Below are 24,893 nucleotides of genomic sequence, written 5' to 3' on the forward strand. Positions count from 1 at the left end.
GGTTTCTCAGTGGACAGCCTGATGCAATGCATTCTGAACCCTAAAAAGACTGAGTGCTAGACTAATAGACAACAAATAATCTGCCATGAATGAAGGAGAAAAAAAAAGTTCCCAAAGTCTAGCTAAACAGCCTAAATAATTTATATCCAACAACCAAAACTTAAAGAAAATACAAGAAACAGCATTTAGTCCAAAGAGAGGAATGAGGATAGCAGAGAGATTGAAAAATGCAAAGCCATAATTAACAAAAAGGCAAACTACCACTGAGAACCCAATACCAAACCTCAACAACACAATGGCCACAATTAATACACATTCCAATAATAACTTTAAATATGAATGGCTTAAATTTTCCAATACACAAACTTATAAAGTAGATCAAGAAGCAAAATCTATCTATTTGTAGTCTACAAGAAACACAGCCTTAAAGATAGGCATCACCTTACAATAAAAAGATGGCCAAAAGAACTCCAGTCAGATTACACCAGGAAGCAAGCAGACATGGTTATCATAATAGCTGATAAAATAGACTTTAGACTAAAATGACTCAGATATTTCATTCAAGGGAATAGTTAACAAAGAAGACATCACTATCATAAACATATGTGTACCAAACTGTGGTGTACTCAATTTCATAAAAAGAAAATGTATTACTATATTTAAAGACAAACATTCAAAAATTAACATCAACCCATTAATAGTGAGTGATTTCATTACCTGTTTTCTCCAATAAATGGGTGGACAGAAAAAATAAACAGAAATATCAGAATTAATTGACACCATGAGTTTAGCAGATACCTATACAATAGTCCACCTAAACACCAAAGAATGTGCCTTCTACTCAGCAGCACATGGAGTTTTTCTACAGTAGACCACATCCTGGGACACAAGACAATTCTTTACAAATTCAAGGAGACTGAAATCACTCTTGTAGCCTATCTGGTTACTATGCAATAAAACTTGAAATTAACAGCAAGCAAGTCCATAGTACATGCATAAACTCATGGAAATTAAACCACGTATGACTGAATGGTAAATGTGTCAGCAGAAATCAAGACAAACAAATATCTGGAACTCAATGAAAATAGAAGCACAACACAACAAAGTTTCTGGGGCACATTTGAAGCAGCCCTGCAGGGAAACTTGTAGTTCTAGGTACCTACATCAAAATAATCTGAGCACAAACAAATGACTAAAAAGTTTGGGAAACAAGATCAAACCAAATCCAAATCCGCAGTAAGAAATAATAGAATTCAGAGCAGAAATCAGTGAAATAGAATCAGAAAACAGTGCAAAGAATCAGCTTATCTAAGAGTTGGTTCTCTGAGAAGATAAATTAGATTGACAGACCCTTGACACATTTTACCCATATTAACAGAATCAAAAATGAACAGGGAAACATTACAACAGACACCAAAATAAATTCAAAATATAAGGGAGTATTTTAAGAACCTGTATGTCATTAAGGTGGCAAATGTAAAAGAAATGGATCAATTTTTAGATTCAACCAAACCACCAAAATTAAACCAAGAAGACAACAACCTATAACAGACACATAACAAATGAGATTGTAATTGTAATAAAAAGTCTTCCAACTTAAAAAAAAAAAAATCTGGGGCCAGATGTATTCACTGCAGAATTCTACCAGACATTCAAAGAAGAGCTCCAGACAGTGCTCATTAAACTACTCAAAAAATAAAAAGAGGAGCACTCCCAACTCCTATGGAATCAGTACCACTAACTCCAAAACCAGGTAAAGATGTAACAAAAAACAACAACAGGCTCCACAAAGCTTAATAAAATATTTGAAAAACAGAGTACAGACACACATCAAAGATTATCTGCCATGACCAAGTTGGCTTTATCCTGGAATGCAGGGATGCTTCAACATAAGCCAGCTCAGTAAATAAGATAAGCTACAAAATGAACTTAAAAACAAAAATCACATGATCATCTCAATAGACAAAGAAATGCCTCTGACAATATCCACTGTGCTGTTTTGATAAAAGTCTGAGAGAATGTAGTACTAGAGGGAACACACCTCAACATCGTAAATCTATATGTAAGAAACCCACAGCAAACAACATCCTAAATAGAAAGAAGCTTGAAGCAATCTCCTTGAAGTCAGGAAATGAGACACAAATGTCCAGTACCCTCACTCCTTCTCAACATTATGCTCGAAATACTAGCTGGAGCAGCTATGTAAAAAGAAGGAAATAAAGAGGTACAAATAGGCAAAGAAGAAGTCAAATTATCCGTATTTGCAGAAGACATGAAACTATATATTAGGAAATTCCTAGAAATGATGAACAAATTCAGCAAAGTGAAGTATACAGAATCAAATCACACAAATTAATAGCTTTTCCATACACCGGCAATAACATAAAGAGATCATGGACACATTTCCATTCTCAGTAGTGTGAAAGATAATAAAACATCTAGGAATAAACCTAACCAAGTAGTGAATGGCCTCTAACAGTAAAAGCTATAAAGCTCAGAAGAGACAGAAAGACTAGAAAATTGAAAGAAATTACATGTATTAGTAAAGTTAATATTGTAAAAATGACTTAACAAAAAATTATTTTCAGATTCAATGCAATCCTAATGAAAATCTCCATTTCATTCTTTTCAGAAATAGGAAAAACTACCCAAAATTCATAAGAAATCATACAGCCAAAACAATCTAGAAAAAAAATTATATTACAGAGCCATAGTAATAAAAACAGTATAGTACTGGCACAAAACCAGACATGTGGACCAATGGAACAAAGCCCTCTAAGATTAGTATATGTAACTTCAGCCACTTAATATTTGACAAAGAGGTCAAAAACATATACAGGAGAAAGAATCTTCAACAAATCATCTTGAGGAAACTGGATGTCTACATGCAAAAGAATTAAATTATACCTGTATCTATCACTCTACATAAAAACTAACTCCAAGTGGATCAAATACTTAAGCACTGAACTAGGTAGAATATATAGGTAGTACCTTATGTGATACAAGTGTAGTAAAGGGTTTTCAGAATAATAAGTTCATTTGCCCAAGAACAAAGGCCAACAATTAACATGCAAAATTTTGTAAAACTAAAAAGTTCTGCATAGCTAAAGAAACAATTGGCTGGGTAAGGCAGATCTCTGAGTTCGAGACCAGCCTGATCTACAGAGTGAGTTTTAGGCAACCAGAACTGTTACCCTAAGAAACCCTGTCTTGAAAAGAAAAACAGAAAAGGAGAAAGAAAGGAAGGAAGGAAGAAGTCAGCAATCAACCAGGTAAATTAGAAGCTTGCAGAAAAGGGAATAAATCTTTGTCAGCTATACATCTGACAGACAACTAATATTCAAAATATACAAAGAACTTACAAAATATGAAAAAAATCAATAATTAAAAAAAAAGTCAGTCCTATTTGAAAAACTGTGCCTGAGGCTTGGAGTTCTCAAACAAAGAAAAACTGGTTAAGAAATGTTTGTCTCCAAAGGTTTTCATTGTCGCTAGCAGTTAGGGAAATGCTAATCAGACTGACTTCGAGGTTTCATCCTATCCCAACAAAATAACAGACAATAAATGCTGGAGGGGATACAGGGCAAAGAGCCCTCATCTGCTGTTGGTAGGTTTGCAGACTGGTGCAGCCCTTATGTAAATCAGTGTGAAGAATGCTTTTAAAGCTTAAAGTAAGTCCACCATATGACCCAGCTGTACCATTCCTTGGCATATGCTCAAAGGACTTAACATCCTACTCTTACAGATACTTGCTCAGTCATGGCTATCACTGCACTATTCACAATAGCTAGGAAATGGAAACAACCAAATGTCCTTTAACCCGTGAATACATGATGAAAATATGATAGCAAATATGAAATGTTATTCATATGTCAAGAAAATTTAAATCATGAACATTGCAGGTAAACGAACAAAGCTAGGAAAGTTGTTTTTGAGTGAGGTAACCCAAACTCACAAAGACAAATGTCACATACTCTCTCTTATTAGAGGCTCCTCCATCCAAATCTTCAGGTGTAAACATAGATCCTAGTAAATGCAGAAAGTAAAAGGGGACATTCCTGACAACTTGGGAGTAGAGGTACATTAGAGAGAAGAATAGCAGGGCATAATTGATTTGAATGGGGAAAGGGGGGGTCTCTAGTTAGGGAGGGGAAGAGATAAATACAGAAGAAGGAGGGAAGAGGGTAAAATAACAGATGTCTGTAAGAGTCATAATGGGCTATGCTATTAACTGTAAAAAAAAAAAAAAAAACTATAATACCTGTAGGTCTGTGTATGAATATGCATAGATATGTTAAATGAAGTTTTCTCATCTGGGCTAACAATACTTTTTTTCAAGAGCCAATCTAACAAAAACCTTAACACCAGGCATGAGAAGCCCTCCTTTGAGTTGTTGGTAAGACTGTCCAAGAGACTTCCAAAACATCACAGACTATTGCTATTACCCTTGATTGTTCCCCAGAGGTAAAAGGTAAGTCTTATTGATGAAGATATCATGCGCTTCAGACCCCAGAGCCCTGATCTGGAACTGACCCAAAGCCTCCTCTCTGAGGACTAGTTCTCATGGTACCAAAAGGCATCGGGCAAGTCTCTAAAGGAAGGAAGCAACCCATAGTCCTCATCTTGCAATGATGCCTATGAACCACAAGAACCAGCATGGCATGATAACCCTAAGGGTGCAGTGTAGTAGTGGCACTCATACCTTGGTGGTAACAAACACCTCCCTAACTGGACTTAAGACCCACTCAACAAGAGGGAAATCATGCCTGGTTCTGGAAACCTAACCAACTACCCAGGCCTAGTGAAGTTATGATCTTAGAGGAGAACCTACAACTACCACTTTACTAGACCAGCACAGCCCTTAACTACACTCTTAAACATTTGTCCTCATAACCACAGATAAGTATAAGTATAGTCCCCACTCCTCATCAAGGAAACTTCTCTTTGCAACAGACAAGTTGTGGACCCCACTTCCAGTGACTCCATCTCCAGTACAACTCCCTCTCCTATGGCTCAGCGAATCTTGAGGAACAGGGCTGGAAAGACTGCAAAAGCCAGAGGATCAGGAATTTGCTGTAAGATTATGTCTCATAGTATTATCAAAAGTCACCCCCTTAAAAATTTCACTAACATGAGCTAAATAAGGCCAACAGTAGACATGCTCAAGAGAACAACAAAAACCACAAAGCCACAACCCTACACAAAGAACTACAGGCATCCAAGGAATGCTAAGATTGGGGGGAAATAGTCTTCCCCAAGGATGAGGATACCAATAGCTTATCCAATACCAAATGATCAGCCCTGAGTACTTACATACAAGTAACATTATACAGACTGAGCAGGTTATGTTTAGGAATATACATGTATGTATGTATATGTATATGTGTGTGTACATACATATATGCATGTAAGAACCATTAGTGGAAAAAAAAGAGGACATGAATTTGAAAGAGCACAAGGAGGGGTATATGGGAGAGTTTGAAGGAAGGATAGGGAACAGGGAAAAGGAAGTAATTGTGTTAAAAAGAAAGGATACTTTTAAAAGGAAAAACAAAAACCAGTGTAACAGAAAGGTAGCAAATTGATGGAGCTGAAAGAAAAACAGTAATTCTTTGAAAAGATCAATACATTTGAAAAATCTATAGCCAGACTGAAAATGAGAAAAGACTTGACCAGTTTCAGGACTGGGAACAGATACTGCCCTGGATCCTGTAGATGTTAAAAAAGATAAGGAGTATGGTGAGCTTCTTGTCATGGAGAAGAATCCCATTCCTTAAAAGACACAAATTGCCAAAACTGACCCATAGAAAATGAATGATTTCATCACCGTGTATAGCATTGAAAAATTGAGTTCCTCATTACACATCTACCAAGAAAGCAGGCTTTGCTGACAAATAGTAATCTAGCACACAGTCTTTAGAGGAGATAGTGCTTCTAACTCAGTGTGCACTCCTGCTGCGAATGAAACCAGACACAGGCAGAAAAGGAAGCAGACCATGACCCTGCCTAAATGCTAACTAATGGTCCATCAGCAGCATTTTAAAAGGATGTTACAATGTGGCCATGTAGTGTTTATCTCAGGATTCGAGGTTAGTTTAATATCTATAAACCCTTGAGTTGTTTGCCAGGTTAATAGGATCAAGTGCCAAAGGGTCCCTTCAGAGTCTGTGGTAATGCTACCCATTTAAGGTGAGTGAGCAAGCCAGAAGGCAACTCAGAACCCGAGAAGAGGGACCCGGGAAGGCTGCAGCTTGCCTTGTGCTCAGTGCTGAACTCAATGCTTTTCTGAACATGTATAGAAGGGTGTGCATGATGCTTTTTCTATTTTGCTACAGCATTCTCTTGTAGGTTCTAACCATGGGAGTAAAAGGACAACAAACAAATTGGAACAAGTAAAACAATTGTGGGCCAGCGAGATGGCTCAGCAGGTAAAAGCCCTTGCTGTCCAAGCCTGGTGACCTGAATTTGATCCCTGAAAGGAAAGAACTGAGTCCTGAAAGTTGGCCTCCAGAGGCATATCTTGGCGTATGTGTGCTCCCCCTCCGATGTCATATACACTAATAGGAACAAAAAGTATAGTAAAGCTATCTTAGTTGTACATACATATGTATATATGCTTAAGTTCACAAAGATATGCTTAAGCTAAAAAATAAATTGAGCGAGATTGCAGGTTGATGTTACAAAACTCAAGTTCTACCAACAGTTAACATGTTAGCAGCTCACAGTAAGAATAATTTAAAGTTTTTAGTAGTCATTTTAATTAAATAAGTATATATTCTATACTGAAATATTGTTGGGGTGGAAAGAAGTCCTGGTTCATTACATGGAAAAATTAAGATTATTTAGATCATTTGGGGGCACTTGCTATCTGTAAAGTTGGTGAAATCAGAGCAGTAAAATTTAGACGAGAAATTAACAACCTAATTTTAAAATGTATTAGCTGAAATAATTTTTTAGAAAGATTGGAGGAATTGACACTACCTGATATCAAATGCACTATAAAGCTATAGTAATTAAAACAGTCTGGAGTTGGCATATAGAAAAACTTGTTGTTTTATTTTTTTTAATTGCATTTTCCCCTAGGGTTCTGGGGTTGGGTTGGACTGAGGGCCATGTTCATGCTAGACAAGCCTCCTGCCACTGAGTTGCATCCCTAACCCTTGATTTGAGATAGGGTTTTGATATATAGCTCATTCTGGCCTCAAGCCTGTTCCCAGGCTGTCCTCAAACTCGACATCGTTTTGCATCCCCCCTCTGAGTGTGTGCCACCATATCCAGCTAGGAAGTATTTTTAGATAAATGGCACAGGAATAAAACTACTCATAGATAATAAGATGAATTTCAGCAAAGGCAGCAGGTGAATCATTGAGAAAAAAACATTGTGTGTGTATGTGCACGTGCACCCATGTGTGTGTTTATGAGAGTATGTGTGTTTGTGTGCTTATGTGTTTATGAGAGTGTACATGTGTGTGCATGTATATTTATGAGAGTACATTTTTGTGCGCTTGTGTGTTTATGAAGGAGTGTGCATGTGTGGGTATATTTATGAATGTTCATGTGTGTGCAGGCATGTGTGTTTATGAGAGAGATGTGGTGTGGGAAGGGGAGGTGGGGGGGGTATGCCTGTAGCAATCAGAGGACAGACTTCAGGTGTCTGTTTTCTTCCTAGATGAAATATAGGAATAGAATACAGGTCACCAGGCTGTCAGCCAGCTAGCACCTTTACCTGATGAACCGACACTGTCCCCATCCCCACTTTTGTAAAGAAAGTATTTTAACAAATGGTGCCAGAACAAGTAGACATCTATATGACAAATGATGAACCTTGATCTTACTTTATACCATACACAAATATTAACTGGTAGTAGACCATTGACTTAAATGTAAGGGTTTAAAGTGCAAAATATCCAGGAGAAAAGAAAATCTGTTGTGTTGTGTTGTGTTGGGCAAAGTTTTCTTTGGCAGAACTGATCTAGTAAATGGTTAAAAGCAGTGATGATAGACAGAGTCAAGAACAAAGAGCTGAGTGCAGATCAGCGGTCAAGTGCTTGCTCTCTGTTCAGTCTCCAGCATTGCAAAGCTAAGTAAGTAAATAAGCACACTCATTTGGTTCATATGCAGAACATGCAAAAAAGAGCTTTTACAACTCTACAGTCAGACAGCCCAGCAAAAAATGAATAAACACAGACAGGTAGTCCACAAGGAACGTGTGAAGTAAGCCAGCCCTCTAGTTTCCTGGAAAGTAAATTAACAGGACAGGGAGTTGCCGCCTACTCTTCTAGTGAGCAAAGTTAAAAGTGATGGTGACATAGATGGGGCCATCTGCTGCTGTGGTACATGGCTAGCAAGGACAGAGGGCAAAGCAGCCGCTGGCAGCAGGCCACACAGCAGCTTCTTATGAAGCTAAACAGTAGCCAGCCTCAGAGCCTGCAGTTCTTTCCTGTTAACAAAGCAAAATGAAAGCAGATAGGAATGTGATAGCATTGTTCAGATAGCCTCAAATAAGTCAGCCCTGCATATACACAACTAGAACTGGCATACATGAATCTCAGAAGCACCCAGCTGAGTTACACAGTCACAGAGATCTGCACATGACCCTTTATTGTGACATCCGAGGAGAAGCAAAGCTTTGTCTGTATTGACCAGTTGTTTGCTTGGGTCACAGAATCCAGGTAGGGAAATTGGTTGTAAAGAGACATGAAGGAATTTTGAGGTGACAAAAATGTTCTGGATGTTAATTACTTTAGTTAACGTGACTGTTTGTATGAATTCTTAGAGCTTGTCAGTCTGCACTTGATGAACAAGTTTCACTTCCATTTGACAAGACTTGTAGAAGACAAACCACACAGCATAGTAATGTCTCATTGTTTTTAAACGTATTTGTTTCTGTGTGTTTAGATTAGAGTATGCTACCATTTGTTTAAAATGGTCTCACTTGGGAGGGGGGGGGGAGTATCTGTTAAGGGGGAGGAAGAAGCTTGGCAGGGTTGCTGTTTTATTTGTTTATTTATTTTGGCTTTTTGAGATAGTTTCTCTATATAGCCCTGGCTGTCCTGGGAAGTCTGCTTGTAGACCAGGCTGTCCTTGAACTCAGATCCGCCTGCCTCTGGGGCATGGGATTAAAGGCATGTGCTACCACCACCAGGCGGGGTTGTTGTTCTGGAGCACTCAGGGAGTATCACTGATAAAGAGAAGTTGCACAGATAAATTCAGCCAAGTGGATTCGGCATGCTTTTCACTGACCTTGTCATCGATGTGCAGATTTCCCTGGCATTGTAAGTGAGCGCTTATCATGTTGCATTGACTGACCCTGACCCTCCATGTACTCTGTGTTCATTCGTTCTGTCACTTTCTCTTGGGGACAGTAGCTACAGCTTTTATGTATTTTTACCCTGTAGTTCTGTGTGCTGCTTGCAGCAGGCAGGCAGTTAATTGGTTTGAATGGTTTTGGCTGAGATGAGTCAGGTCACTGCTCTTTGTGCTAATCTGTGTTTTCTTAGTTCAGTATAGCAATAGAATGCAAGCAGAACCTTAAATAGACCCAAAGTGAAAACCAAACTTGCAGGAGCAACTTTGTGTAACAGCATTTTATCCTGACTTGTCAAATAGTGAACAGCCACAGCGTGTAAGGATGCTAGCACCTTCAATGTCCCTGGTGAACGAAGGGTGGGAGCGTGAAAGACCTGTCTTCATTTCATCTATTCTAGTTATTTATTTTTAAATCTTTAATTTACTTGTGTGTAAGAGGGGGAAGGGAGAGAGGAGGGAAGGGGAGAGGAGAATGGGTTCATGTGCATCATGCAGTGCCTGCAGAGGCCTGGAGAAGTTGTTGGATCCCCTGAAGCTGAAGAAGCAGGTGTTTATGACCTGCCTGATATGGGTGCTGGGAATTGAACTCAGGGTCTCAGAGAGAGCAGCAAGAACTCTTTTAACACTTCATCTATTGTGAGACTCAGTCACCTGTCAAAGTGAAGCTGATTAGTGCATTTCAGCCTTTTCCAGTAGGTGGCAGAAGAGTGCTTTGCATCAGCATTCTAGCCTGTCATGGGGTTGCATAGTCCTAGGTACTGAATATTCTTTTAGTTAAGGCCATTGCCTAATTTTTTTTTTCTTTTTTTGTAGACAGATCAAAGTGATACTGTGGTTGTTAGTTGTCATTTTACATCAGATGTTATGAGGAGCTAAAATAATAGTTTACTTTGTATAGGTTTTATTTGCTAACAAATCTTTAACTGCAATTTTCACCCCTTACAGTATTATTAATATTTCAACATATCATTTTCTGCCTCACAGCCTCTTAGACAGAACCCAGCTGTTGTAGTCTAGAACAAGATAAAATCTTATTAAATAGTACATAAGTATTTCATCACATAGCTTTGGGAGCATTTTGTGTCTGTGATAAACATTCACAGGTTTGTTTTTTTTTTTTTTTTTTTTTTTTTTCATTTGTAAACAAACCCAAAGCTGAGTTGCACAAGAAACATTTTAATGCTAGTAGTTAGGTGGGGCTGGTTTCTCTTCCTCCTTGCTTTACTCGCCTCCAGGAAGCAGTGTCCATACTGTGGGAGAGGCGACTCTACTTACTGCTCAGGAATGGTAGCGCAGTGTGAGCTACAAAGTACTGATCTTTGGAAAGGCCTGAGCTGGTGGCCAAAGTGTAGCTTCAAGAGTGCTTAGCAGATAATTCTTGTGAACTTTTCTCCCCAGGGATCTGTTGATTTAGGAGAAAGTTTTAAAACTGGTTTTAAAAACAATGTAGTACTAGGGTTTTTTCCATTTTTCCCCCACATAAAATGCTTGCCAATTCTTAAAAACTCAAAGGACCCTCTGTAACTGAACTCAGAGTCCTGTTTTATTCTTGCAAACATGTTTCCTCATGGTCATGTCACTCAGCATGTGTCTCCCCAGATTCTCTCCTGGAGTGCAGAGACTACCTCGGGTCTCTGCCTTCCTCTCTCTCTCCACCCTATTAAATCCTAAAACAAGTCTGGCCAGCCACAGGACACTGAAATTCAGAGCAGCCATCTTGCTCACATGTTTCTCATTAAGCCAAGAAGCAACATGAGAAAAAACACAGCAAAGAGCTGACAACAAAGGAGAACCGTGGGGTAAGGCTATGATGGGTGTGCTCGCTCAACAGACACACTTCACTCAGCAGGAGGCAGGCGGTGCCCTGAGCCTGCATCGGCCGGCTTCAGGCCGGTCTATCCTTAACATTGTTGCTCTTGTGCCCCTCCTCCCACCGACTTGGGCCTGGTAACTTCCTACTGAAATGTGTTTTCCACTGAGACGCAGCTTCTGCTAAACCTGGGGGAAGGCTTCAGTGTCATTCATAGTATGTAACCCTTCACATTCACAGTCTGTGATAGCTGGTGAGCCATACTCTGCTCGCCCTGATAGAGTTGCTTTGTCTCAGCAGCCACTGATGTTTTCATTTTGGTTTAACCCTAGCCGATCCCACCGTTAAGGACTTGATCGGAGGCTTCACCGCTCTGCATTACGCAGCCATGCACGGCCGGGCCCGGATTGCACGCCTGATGTTAGAGTCTGAGTACAGGAGTGACATTATTAATGCAAAAAGCAACGATGGCTGGACTCCTCTCCACGTGGCTGCTCACTACGGTAGGGACTCGTTTGTCCGTCTCCTTCTGGAGTTCAAGGCTGAGGTCGATCCACTCAGTGATAAAGGTACAACACCACTTCAGCTGGCCATCATCCAGAGAGATCAAGCTGCGTGAAAATCCTCCTGGACCACAACGCCAACATCGACATTCAGAATGGATTTCTGTTGCGCTATGCTGTGATTAAAAGCAATCACTCTTACTGCCGAATGTTCCTTCAGAGAGGAGCAGACACAAACTTGGGGCGCCTAGAAGACGGACAGACTCCTTTGCACTTGTCTGCCCTTCGTGACGATGTGCTCTGTGCACGGATGTTGTATAACTATGGCGCGGACACGAACACAAGGAACTATGAAGGTCAGACCCCACTGGCCGTTTCAATAAGTATTTCAGGAAGTAGTCGGCCGTGTTTGGATTTCTTACAAGAAGTCACAAGTATGTAACATAATTACTACTCTTATTGCATCTTTCCCTCTTAATTCGCACCTTCTGAGTAGCTTGAGATATTTTTGTAATACGAGATGACTAGACATTAATCATTCCTATAAGTCCCACTTGGTAAGTAATACTCACTCATCCAGAACCCAGTTGTGTTACTAAAAGTGGACAGTAAAAGTAGAGTAAACGACAGACATATTTTTAGGATGAACAAGTTTTAATGGTAGAACAAGGCAATTCCCACTGTTCCAAACAATAGCCTGTCTAATACCATGAGGATTCGGATTGAGGAATTAGAAGACTTTGGTGTTTCAGATTTCTTAGCTATAGACATGGTCCGGATTCTGAAATGTATTACTGAGTTCCAATGAGAAGAATGCCAGTCTGGCTTATTTAGATACCCCAGTAATGGAGATAAAGGATGCTAGAAATTATTGTGAGAAAACACTAGGAAATTAGGCACTATGTCCCTGGGCCACACAGCTTCCATTGATGTTGCCCACTATGCGAGAGACACTTTCTTGACACCTCCCAGTGTCTGATTTATCTAACGTGGAAGCAATGAGTGGTAGTCATCATGGATGTCGTTACCTTTTCTTGTCTGCTTCCCTGGGGCTGACCAAGTGTGTGTACCAGAGGTTAGTGTGTGAGCCAGGAAGCTGAGGTCTGTAAACATCATTCATCTACTCCCTGCTGTACTGCCAGCACCTAGCTAGCTGCCTTTCCCCATGTGATCTCGATTACAGAAGAAAGACCAGCTTTTGATTATGTGGCACTTATGAGAGGCCAATTTTAGGTCTGACTTTTTAGATTTGGAAGCCAGGGGGCAGTACCAGTAAACAAAAAGGACATAGAGCCTGGAGTATGTGGAGGTGTGTCCAATGACAAGTTGGCATGGGCATGAGGACAGACCACTGCAGAATCCTAAGGAGATGAACTGACCTTTCCCCTATGGCCAGGCTAGAACTGGGGAGAGAGGAAGTATTTGTCCCATGTGTCCTTTACTCGGACATTATTGCGGAAGCAGGGGGATCTTGGGTGTCTGGACCTTTGTGGTTAGGTTGCATTTAAGGGGGAAAGCAGATTACGGAAATGCTTGCCTAAACAAAAAGGAAAACTTACCAATACGAAAAAAAAAAGTATACCTTTGTGAAAATATCTAAGCATAGCATAACCTGAGGATGTGGTTAGCTTCTAATGGAACCTGCCAGAGAACTAGTTATAATTTAGCTGAGATTTTTGTTCTTATCATCTCCCTTCACAGTATAAAGTTCTCCAGTTAACCGGTAGCTACAGACTAGAGTTGTAAGGATATGGAATATGTTTGGAAAACATGTTTATGTGAATGGATGTTTTGCCTGTATGTCTGTGCACCATGTGTGTATAGTATCCAAGGAGGGCAGAAGAGGCATCAGGTCCTCTGGAACTAGTTACAAGAGATTGCTAGCTGCCATGAGGGTCCTGGGAACTGAACCCAGGTCCTGTGCAAGGGAAATACTGCTGAGCCAGCCCCAGAATGTAAAATCTACTGAGAAAGAGAGCAATTTCATGACTTCAATATTAAAAGATGAGAGTTGAATGAAGTCATACCTGGAATTTTATTCAGAGAAATTGTAGTACCGGGCGATGGCCCATGTAGAAATGCCCAAGCACGAATTGCAGGCTAGATGACTAGGAGCCCCCTCCTCTGTGCCTCACCAGCTGCTTCTGCAGGGGGAAAGGGAAGGGCTGAAAAGCCCTGGCACTGCGCACCTGGGTTCCTAGCACTCGGGAGGCTGAGCCTGAGGGGAGACTTTGGGTTCCAGGCCAGGCCAGGTTGTTGGAATGGGCTACATTCATAAGACCCCATCTCCAAAAAGCAAAGAAAAGAGCTGGTGGCCTGCAGTGGCTTGTACTTACCATCTGGAAACCAGCTAGAGGGCAGTACCTGCCAGGAGACTGCCTCTGCATTTGCTCAGCAAGACTGTATGGAAAGGCTGCGTACCTCAGAGGCCAGCCTTTCCTCATGAATGTCTCCCCTTAGGTAGGAGGGGGCCATGTTCAGAAGACAGAGTAGAGTCGGGTTGGGGCCAGGCAAGTGGATTCAGGCTTTTCTTGGGGCATCTGGCCTCCTGCTCCCTCACCTTGCCAGGGCCGTCCATATGGCCCTGTGTGGGACAACAGTTCTGCACGGCTGCTGCTTCATCGGGTATTAGTCAGGGTTTCCTTCCTCACTCTAACGCTTTCAGTAGCTCTAAATGAAGAATCATGCTCTCAGTTCCCTGGCTTACAGTAATTGCAACATCTGTGGCACATCTACATCTGGCTCTGATGCTAGCTTTAGCTCTGGCTGCTTTCCTTTTACCCTGCCTAGCATGCTGTATTGTTCTGTTTTTCAGTTGAAGTTAGGCATGATGTGAAGAGCCCCGGAGAACTCAGGTGATAGTACCGCCCCCTTCCTGTTTTGGCCCTTTTGAGACCATCTTGGCTACAATAGCACAGCCTGGCCTGTGACTTGCTACATAGACCAGGCTGTCCACAAACTTGCAGTGGATTCCTCCGCCTACACCTCCCTAGTACTAGGATTATACGTGTGAGCCACCATATCCTGCTTCTCATAGTCTTCATGCAAGGCTTCCTGTTAATTTGGCTAGGCATGGGGTTGTGTTTATGTAACTATAGATAGCTGGCTGTGCAGAGTTCTCCGGTGGTGTCCTTTCTCCCTCACCTGCACATTCACCCTCATGCCCTTGACTCCTCCTCAGGTCTGTCAACTTCAGCCCACTGTTACTGCACTGGAACCCTGTTGGTTCCTGTTTAAGGTGTGGTGGTGTAATCTTCTAATTAAATTCCAGTGTTTTAAGTGGGCTTATGTGTTTTCCCTTAGGTAGTTTTTCCTCCAGTTCCTGTCAGGTGAGATAGGAAGACCAAGCCTGAGCAGTGTGTTCCTGGACGAGTCTCTTCCTGTGGAGAGCCTGAGTTAGGGAGCGGCTTGTGTGCCGACAGCCTACACTCCCCAGCCGTAACTGTCAGGGTCTTCATTGGTCTTTTCTTTGAGGACTGGCAGGCTTCCTCAGACTGGCTCTTAATGTCCTGTCCATCCATGGGCTCTGCTTTTTGCGTTTAGGGGCCCAGTGGCTTCTGCTCAGGTAAGCATGCATCAGCATTGGCGTTGTAACTCTGGGTCCCGCAGTCTCCAGAGCTTTTGATAAAGGTGCCCTGCCTGCAGCCCCAGTGGTTTTGGTCGCTCCAAGATTAGGCTTAGTTTTTAAAGTTGTGCAAGCTTTTCTTCTTCCAAGAACTCAGGTGTGATGATATCTAAGCTCTGCATGTGCTAGAGTTGTAATGGCACGGCCATCCGGCTTTATCATTGTTTTCCTTTGGAAGTGTGAAACCATCCTCACTGTGGTTCTTTGAACTGAGGATGGTTTTGCATACTGGGATCAGAAGCTCACCTCTCTCCATTATCACAGGCTCTCAGTTGTGCCCATGTCAGATGCTGTTAAACCAGCAGAGTGCCACAAATGACTTGCCCAATAACCTGGGGAGAGGTCTTCAGCCCCCAGTCTACCCCACAGAATCCGGTGCTCTCCAAAAACAAAAAGGGGGTTGGGAGACTGGATCAAATTCTTGCCAGCAGCAGCTGCTTTTCCTGTTACTTGGGAGGAAGGAGGGAAGATGAGAGGAGGAAAACAGAGGGCCATATAGGACTGGTTTTGTTTATTTGGTCCCCCCCCCATAAGGATGGGCTTCACAGATTGTCTTAGATGGCCATAAGGTCCTGGTGTGTAGCTGGAGCGCTCGCCCTTCACTCTGTGATGACCTTTGTGCTGGTGATGTGTAAACTCTGGAGGGAAAACTGCTTCCAGGTTAGCATGACAGACAGCCGGGCTGGTGTGGTGCTGATGAGGGCTATTCTCTTCACTGCCAGGCAACCTCAGTCATGAGTATTCCAACCCATTTACAAATGTCTGTGACAAAGCAGGAGACACAATTGAATTAAATCTTGTCCCTTTGTGCATATACCTTTTAAATCTTCTGTAGACAAAAATGCCTGAGTGGAGGAGAAGTGACAGGTTTGTTTGAGCTGCACCAGTAGCTTTTTTCACGGAGAACCATTTTTCCTTGAAAGATTGACTGACAGCCAAAGTACACCGTTTAATCATGGGCACTTAGCAGGCGTTTTCTTGGAAATGCACAAAGTTCACTTGTCACTTTCAGGGAAATGACCATAGTATTGATGACCAGTCAGACCTTGAGCTTTAAAAAGAGTGGTTTTGAAAACTCATATTTACCATTGTGAGAGTCCTACTATGTAATGATATTTTTTTCTGAGATTAGTAGAAATATTTAAAAAAATACTGTTTTTGGTATCATGTAATGAAATTGGCTAACAATATGAAGACATGCATAACCTAGTATGCCATATACTTCTGATGACTAATTTATGTTCCTCTGTGTATGGGTCAAAAGTTTAAGATGGACTATAATTTAAAAGTACCAAAAATAAAAAAAAAAATCAATGTAGTTCCAGATCCAGCTGTAGGGGCTGGGGAGATACGATAGCTCAGCTGATTGTGTTTGCAAGCAAGCATGAAGACATCAGTTTGGTACCCAGCACCCACCCACATACAAAGCTGGACATGGTAGCATGATTTGGTAACCTCAGCACGGGGATGGGGAGCTTGGGGAGTGAGGAGTTGGAGACAGGAGGTTCCCTGGGCCTTTCTGGCCAGCTCCCAGCCAGTTGGTGAACTTCAGGTTCAGTGAGAGACTCTGCCTCAAAAAATAAGGTGGAGAGCAATTGAGGAAGACAATATTTAATGCTATATATATATATCACACACACACACACACACCATGAGGGTTTCACAGAGTATCCAAGGTTGTCTGGAAAAGGCAGTACATCTGAATGAAGCTCAGTAGTTCTTAGCCTTCCTAATGCTTCAATCCTTTAACACAGTTCCCCCTGTTGTGACCCCCAACCATAATACTATTTCATTGCTATAATTTTGCTACTGTTAAGAATTGTAATGTAAGTTTCTTTGGGTTTTTTGTTTTGTTGTTGTTGTTTTCATTTGTTTTGTTTTTGCTTTTTGTTTTTGTTTGTTTTTTTGAAGATCTAGACCTCTGTGAAAGGGTTGGGTCGTGAGCCGCAGATAGAGAACTCCTGAGCTAGAGTTCTTCAGGTCCTGTAGTCCGGCTAGCTCACCGAGTAAAGTTGGAGCATATGGAAGGCAGACATCAAGAGACATTTGTGGGAAAGGAGAAACAGAGACATGACCTCATGGCTTTCTTGTTTGGGAAACTGACACCAGTTTTTGTTTGTCTCCTAAAATTATTTCAGCTGATAAACTGATTGCTACCATTTTTAAAAACAAGTCAGAAATGTCTGAAATTTCTAGTTTTCCAAACATGGCAAATTTAGACAAATGTAAACCACATAAGCAAGAATTCTTCGAGAGTCTTCCCTTTTAACAGTGCAAAGGCACCCTTCAGCCTCCACGTGGAAACCTAGCAAAGTGTAGTTTCCAAATTTTCAGTGCTAAGGGTCAAAGCCAGGGCCCTGGGCATGCTAGGTAATCATTCTGTCTCAGACTGCATTCCTGACCCTACATTCGGATGTGTTGGGAGTATCCTGTCAGCCTAGTGTTTCAGAAGTTGAAGGATTCTTCATGTATTTTTGGTTGAAGTTAAAATCTGTGAGTCAGCTGGGAGCTTGCCTCATGCTCGCCTGTTTATGGCTCAGGCTCTTGACAGGCCCCTTACTCCTGGACATTGCTTATAAAATTGTGGCTTTGCTGACTTGGGATAAATGGTTCCTCTCAGTTGGGGATTTTAGTGCCTTGGTTCCTGGAGGCAGTTTGCAGAGACTGGTCATGCACTGAACATGTCAAAGATAACAGGTCCTCGAGTAAACATACCATCCACTGTCCACCTTGCTTGTGTAGAATGCTTCCAGCGTATTCTCACACACCATCCTTTTCTTCTTATGGCTCTGGCCTAGACTGTTCTTGAGTTGACTGAGTTTCTGTTTAAGACCCTGAGATATCTGGGCTGAGGCAGGGACCTGTGTTCCAGAAGCATCATTCAAAGACTAGACTCACCCATCTGTATACTTTCAGGGCTGTTTAAAGGCAGGCCTCAGGTGGATTTTGATCTGTGTGTTTTAAGGGATTGAAGCTCATAAAGCTGCAAGGAAAAGTTGAAGTGGCTGGGAAATGAGCTGTGTAAACTGTGTACAGGAGACTTAACCAGTCTAGTCCTGAAGATAGTGGCTTACTGGAGCGGTGACCACAGATGGTCCACAATACTGTTTTATAAATATCGAAGTAACCAGAAATATGCTTTTGTTTAGATTTCAGTAATTGTCAAGTACTATGTTACTTAAAAAAACAAAAGTACTATGTTTACAGAAATAAGATTTGAAACTAAAAAGTTAAAAGGGGGGGGGAATAAAAATCCAAGGTGGGGGGGTATGCATGGAGGGGATATGTGGTTCAGTGGCTCTACAGTGGGGTCCATGCTTAGTGTGTGAGGTCTTGGGTTCAGTCCCCGGCACCACCAACATACACAAGCAAATAACCCTTTAAAAGATGCAGGCCAGTAAAAGGCTCTGCTCCTCTGCTTTTTAAAGCTTGGGAAACTGGAACAGGCTGTGGCTTTCCCAGATAAATCCAGCACAGAGTAGGTATGTGAGCGGATTTACCCACAAGCCGGCCTGGATGTCAAAATTCCTGGCCTACCCTGCTCCTTCCCACCGCCTCCATTGTTACTCTGTGGAATGATTTATTGTACAGTGGACTCTCTCTGTGGAGAAATTCATGCAACACATTTTGACTCAGGGTTCTTTAATTTTTTTTCCCTAATGAATTGGAGATTTTGGCCAAACTATCTACATTAGAGTTTTAAACGGATTTTTTTACTCTTAACTTACTAAAAACCATTTTCAGCAGTACAGAGTTGTCATTCAGATCTTTTAGGTTCTTTGACATAGCAAACATATCTTTTAATAAATCAGTTTATTCTAACTAACTAGGAAGTATCTTATTCTGTACCTTCTTTATAGTCCCTACTTTTAATGTTGGCACCTACAGGTGTCTTGACATCTGTGAGTAAATCGTGTGTAATATTTACTTGACTTTGTTACTTTTCTATCACTATGATAAAAGACCATGAGCAAGGCACTTTATAGAAGGAAGAGTTTATTTGAGCTTATGGTTCCAGAGAGTTAGAGCTCATGATGGCAGAACAAAGGCAAGGCAGCAGGAGCCACAAGCACCAAACAGAGAGAGCAAACTAGCCATGGCAGGGGTCTTTAAACTCTCAAAGCCCACCCCCAGTGACATATTTCCTCCAGCAAGTCCACACCTCCTAAGCCACCCCAAAGAGTACCACAACTGGAGACCTAGTATTCATTGCTCAAGATTGGGGAGGGCATCCTCGTTCAGACCATCCACATTTGATTGCCTAAGGAAAAGCGTAACCAATAGACTTAGATCCAAAAGCTGATAGATATTGTGTATATTTGAAGTGTGAGTGGATACTGTGATTCTTATTCTAAGGGAGCTAGAATCTGCCATTGGACCTATAAAGTAAGAGATGTGTGTCCCACTTTATACTTAGTCCTTGTGAGACTTCAGAAGCAAAAAGCAAAAGAATATTGGTCAGACATGGTGGTGTACACCTTGAATCCTAGCACTCAGAAAGCAAAGGCAGGTGGATCTCTGTGAATTATAAACGAGCCTGGTAAATAGTAAGTTCCAGGCCAGCTGGGGCTATATAGTAAGACCGTCTTTATAAGAAAAAAAAAATGTGCTTGTGGTAGAATTTTAAAATGGGAACAGAAATTGAACACAAATATTGGAAAATCATTGTAGATGCTGATGGAGGTGGAGAGGTTCTTTGGTGGATGACAGACTCCAAAACAATCCAGAGGAGGAGAACGGCCTGTTGATTTCTCTGCCCCCTCACCTCCCTGCTCTGTGTCACTGTGTCCACAGCCACAAAGAAGCCTGGGACTCTGTCTTCTGTGCAGTTGCCTTTGAATGTTTTAAATGTTCGGTCTTTATCTACCTTCTTGAGTATGAGTATGTTTAAGTATGTATGGGTATTTGTATACATGAACACAGGAATCTACAGAGGCCAGAGGCATTGGATCCTCCAGAACTGGAGTGACAGATGGTTGTGAGCAGTTGACATGGGTGCTGGAATCAGGTCCCCTAGAAGGCCAGTTCATACTCTTTAACAGCCAAGCCATCTTCCCAGTTCCCAAGTCCAGATATCTTTACCCTAAGAAGTAAATCAGGCCTCCCTCATAAAAGCAACAAGGGGAGGTGCTTCAGGACAGTTCATTTTCTAAGTTATTCCTCTGCCCGGGCTTTTTTATTTATGCTAAACTGGGCCCTTCAGCAGCAGATTTCCTTTTTGTGCCAACCTGGTTATTAGTAATGATAGGCCTCCTCTCCACAGCCTGGCAAGACTAACTCTTTGAACTATTGTGTAAGCCTACTGTAGTTCATTAGTCTAAACACCTTGTAGTTCTTGCTGCATCCTCCAGTGCTTATAATTCCATAAATTACAGTCTGTGAGGAGCGGTCTGCCGACCTTCCCTGTTACAAGCCCACAGTGGAGCAGTACTTACTCATTTCCTACCATGCCTGGTGGTTGGGGTAAGCATTTCTGTCGCCCCACACACACACATTTCCTTTCTTCCTTTTTTTCTCTCTGCTCTTTTTCTCTTCCTTGTCCCTCTATTCTTTGGACACCGCATTGCTAGGTGTGTAGTAGGTGCTCAGGAAATGTTTTCATGTGGTTCATTAACAAGAAATGAATATTCATCTTTTAATCATAATCTTCTGGTCCCAAGATGCTGTCCCTGAAGAAAGACTCCCAGGATGTCTGTAACAGTAATGCTGAACCACCTTTAATGCCCTCTGCTATTAGCCCACTGTTGACTCCGCATGCTGACAAACTGGTGTTAGCAGAGAGGACTAGCCAGGACCTCTCTCTGATGCACATCTTTTTACCCAGTGAAAGTCTTCGTCTCCAGCCCTTTGAAGTCATATGGGTAACATCACATGGTGATGACATACGGTGACATCCAGCAGTTGGCCCAACTCCTCCCTACTAGTAGGTACTACTTGTCCCTTCTAAGCACCTTGTTTTCTTACCATCTTCATATCAGGAAGATGAAGACCACCTTCCAAGGATGGCCTTCTAGTTTCCTGAAAATGAGAAGAAATATATTATCCCTGCAAGGCTTTAGCCACTATTATTTTTAGAATTTATTTTCCAGTTTGCTTTGCAATGTTCTCAACACTTTGTCACAATGAATGTTTGTAATTCTTACAAACCTTTAAGGTAGGTGCTGCTATGGTGAAACTAAGGCAGCAGGCTAACACCTCAGCCCAGATCATGTGGGTGGTGAGTGGTAGGGCCAAGAAGCTTGTGCATTCTGCCTCCCAACACTGTTGGTTTTAACCACCACAATATGCCCTTATCATTCAAGGCAATTCTGTAGTCAGACATTATATATGACTAGGAAATCTTTAGAAGACCACATTCTTCCAAAATATTAAAGGATGCGTGTGTGGCATGTTACTTAAGAAGAAGAAAAATAACAAACTGGGAAAAGCATTCCAATATATTTAGGCCTAAGACTTAACTGAGTAAGGCATTCCAGAACATGTAGGCTTGAATGGTCCTGGCTGAGCTCCCAGTGGCCACAGCTCTAGCCCAGTAGCCACTGAGTGAATAAACTATTTTACAACAAAGTCCCCAGTCAGGCTCTCCAAAAACACTGCCCTGGAGCACACAAATGGCATAATGGAGTGTTGACTTAAATGGTCAAATGTTAGGGGGACTCAGTCAAGTACTAATGATAGGGGCATCTCTGATAGCATCATCCTGGAAAATGGAGGACATATGATCTGTCTAGAAATAGACTAGTGTGTAAGCATGTCACTTCCTTGCATGCATCTTTCTGCAGACTTCTGTATACACATCTGCCTCCTAGTCACAGGCATTTCCGAGAAAGCAGTTATGTGCTGTGACTCCTAGCAGACCGTGTGTAGTACTCTTGGAAAGCAGCATTTTCATGCAGGTCTCCCTGAGCAGTTTTCAATCTATTCTCCCTTCCTCTCTTGGAACACTGGGAGTCGAACCTGGAGCCGTGCACTCACCAGGGAAGGTGCTCTACTGCTGAGCACCAACATCAGACCGGGAGGTCTAAGTCTAATGGAGCTCTTTTCACTTAGAAAGAGTTATTTAATTTTGCATCATTACTACAAAACAATACAAGCAAGAGATAAAGTACTCAGAACAGCAGTGCTTATCCAAGTACAGCCTGGGACACTCCCCAGGAGGCTGTGAGGTCAGAGTGATTTCATAGCAGCAGCGTGGTATTATGTGCCCTCTTCATGTTCCTTCTTTCCTGAGACTGAATGCAAATATTCACGAGAAAGCTCAGCTATCCTCTGTAAGACCAGCATTGTAAAGCATGGCAAACAGTGTGGGGTGGGGGGAGCTATTTCCCCTCTCACCTTTGTGTTTCACTTTGGAAAATATAGATTTCATCAGATGTTGTTCATCTTAATGTGTGATTGGTTGGTTTTAATTACTTTTAAAATGAATTAGCAGGTATTTATAAAATTTCTGTTGTAACTTCTGATGTGGTTTTCACCATACAGACTGCCCACATCAAAGTTTTTTTCATATCCGCAATAATTTTTAAAAACATAATGGGATTTAAGACTAAATGTTTGATAGCCACTGAAATATGCTATCTCCTTGACTTTTGAAGCTTGTTATTTAATCACTCTGAGACTGCAGGAAATTGGAGTGATGCTATGTATACCTCACTTGTAAAAGGATTAAAGGACTCATACATGTCAGAAGCTTGTGCTGTGCATGGAACAGCAGGCATTCGGTATGAGGTAGCCTTTTCATACTGTCCTGTATGACTCCGGACACTGCTGAGGTATTGTTAAAGAAGTTTTCCTTGTGTCAGTAATGATCAGTACTGTTAAGGTATAAAAACAAAGTTGTTGGAAGAAACAGAATTGGATTTTACTGCTTTTGGTTTGGATTAAGTGACAGCAGTAGTTACTGACCCATGATCGGTTTGTAGATTATAAAGTGAGCTAAAGATGCAGACTAGCTTGAGCTGCCTTTCAAACTCCCCCTACTGCTGGACCACCAGGCCCTCATCCCTTAGCCAGGGTCTACTCCAACCCTGACAGTGAATAGCAAAACAGACATCCTTGCAAAACCCATAGAGATGGCACTGTGTTCAGGCCCTGTGTTTAGCCTTACAGTCAAAACAGTCTACCTTAGCAAACATCTCATTCAGACCATGCTTTTCTTGTGGAGAAACTGAGACCCAGAGAAACTATTTGCTCACAGACGCTCTCCTTTGTATTAAGAGTCTCATTAGGACAGACCCACAATTTCTTGATTTATAGTAGAAAGGAGACCAGACTTGGAATTAGAAAGACTATCCTCAGAATTAATTCTAAGCTACAATCAGCTATTCAGCGGCAGTCAGTATGCTTAAGTCTCTCATCCAGAGGACCTCATTTGTAAAGTAGAGATGGAGGCAGCGACCTGTTGGTTTCTTGCCAGTCCAATTACCTGACTACTTAGACTACTTAGAAGAGGAGAGGCTCTTTTGGACCATGGTTTCAGACAGTTACATCCACAGTTGACTGCTCCCACATGTTTGGGCAGAAAGTCATGGCAGCAGAAGCTGTTCTTGTCATAGTAGATAGAGAAAAAGAAATAAGACAGGATGCAATCCAGGGACACTAAACTCCCGATGCTGGACACCAGGTAACTTGTATCCTCTATCTAGGTCCTACCTCCTGGAGCTTCCACGACACTGGGCAAAACTCACCATGATCTAGGCATAAGCGTTCTAATCATGTGCCTGACAGGGTCATTACATACTCAGACCATGACACTACTGTCTTGTAAAGGGTTTTGGAAAAGACCAAGTGGTTGAGACAGCACATGAAGGAACTGATAACACTTGGGTTTCAGTCAGTCCAGTGTTCCAGCCTTTGCCTGTAAGGACCACAGCAGGCAAACACTTACCCAACGGTGGGGGCTTCTATGCTGGGCTTCCTAGCCTTGTAACATTTTCTTTTTTCTGTCATTTTAGGACAACCCAGAACCCTGCAGGACCTGTGCCGAATTAAAATTCGACAGTGTATAGGCCTTCAAAACCTGAAGCTGCTTGATGAACTACCAATTGCCAAGGTCATGAAAGACTACTTAAAACACAAATTTGATGATATCTGATGTACCTGGACTGTGAGCAAGATTAAGAGTTATTCCAGCTACTCAAAAGGCTTTGGGCCTTGCACAAAGTATATCCTATGCAATTTCTGATTTGCTGTGAAGTCAGAAGGCGGCAGGTATACACTTTTAGGTTTTTTGTTTGTTTGTTTTTCATTTTAGGGGAGGGATATATATATATACATATATATATATGTATACATATATACATATATATGTGTGTGTGTACACACACACACACACACACACACCACGCTTGAAGGTCTTAATTCGATTTCTTGGTCCAAGTCTATGAGGTCCAAGCCTCTCTATACAATACTGCATTTAGAAAAATTATTTTTCCTAAATGCACAAACACAGGCAGGTTTGATGCTCTGGTTTCACTGGTGAACGAGGTACTAGAAACCAGTAGAACACTTGTTAAGTTTGGAGGTCTCGGGTTCACCTAGGAGATCCTAGGTGACGCTGGAAAATTCCTTGCGAAGAAACTTGCAGTAATGCTATCACCTCATTCATTTTTAATGAGTACAGATGAGCTGTTTAAAAACTCTTTTT

General features: G+C 41.7%; 1 protein-coding gene across 1 annotated transcript in view; it reads left to right on the top strand.

Annotated features, from left to right (window-relative positions):
* LOC127215514 (ankyrin repeat and SOCS box protein 7-like) overlaps positions 1-24,513 on the top strand; it is a 43,510-nt gene extending 18,997 nt beyond the window's left edge. The window contains 3 exon segments of the mRNA XM_051175929.1: positions 11,452-11,715; positions 11,718-12,056; positions 24,202-24,513. Coding sequence (XP_051031886.1) covers positions 11,452-11,715; positions 11,718-12,056; positions 24,202-24,341 — 743 coding nt within the window. The 3' untranslated portion in view covers positions 24,342-24,513.
* The last annotated feature ends 380 nt before the right edge of the window (positions 24,514-24,893 follow it).

Source organism: Phodopus roborovskii, unplaced genomic scaffold (genome assembly GCF_943737965.1).
Source record: "Phodopus roborovskii unplaced genomic scaffold, PHOROB, whole genome shotgun sequence".
Classification (NCBI taxonomy): Eukaryota; Metazoa; Chordata; class Mammalia; order Rodentia; family Cricetidae; genus Phodopus; species Phodopus roborovskii.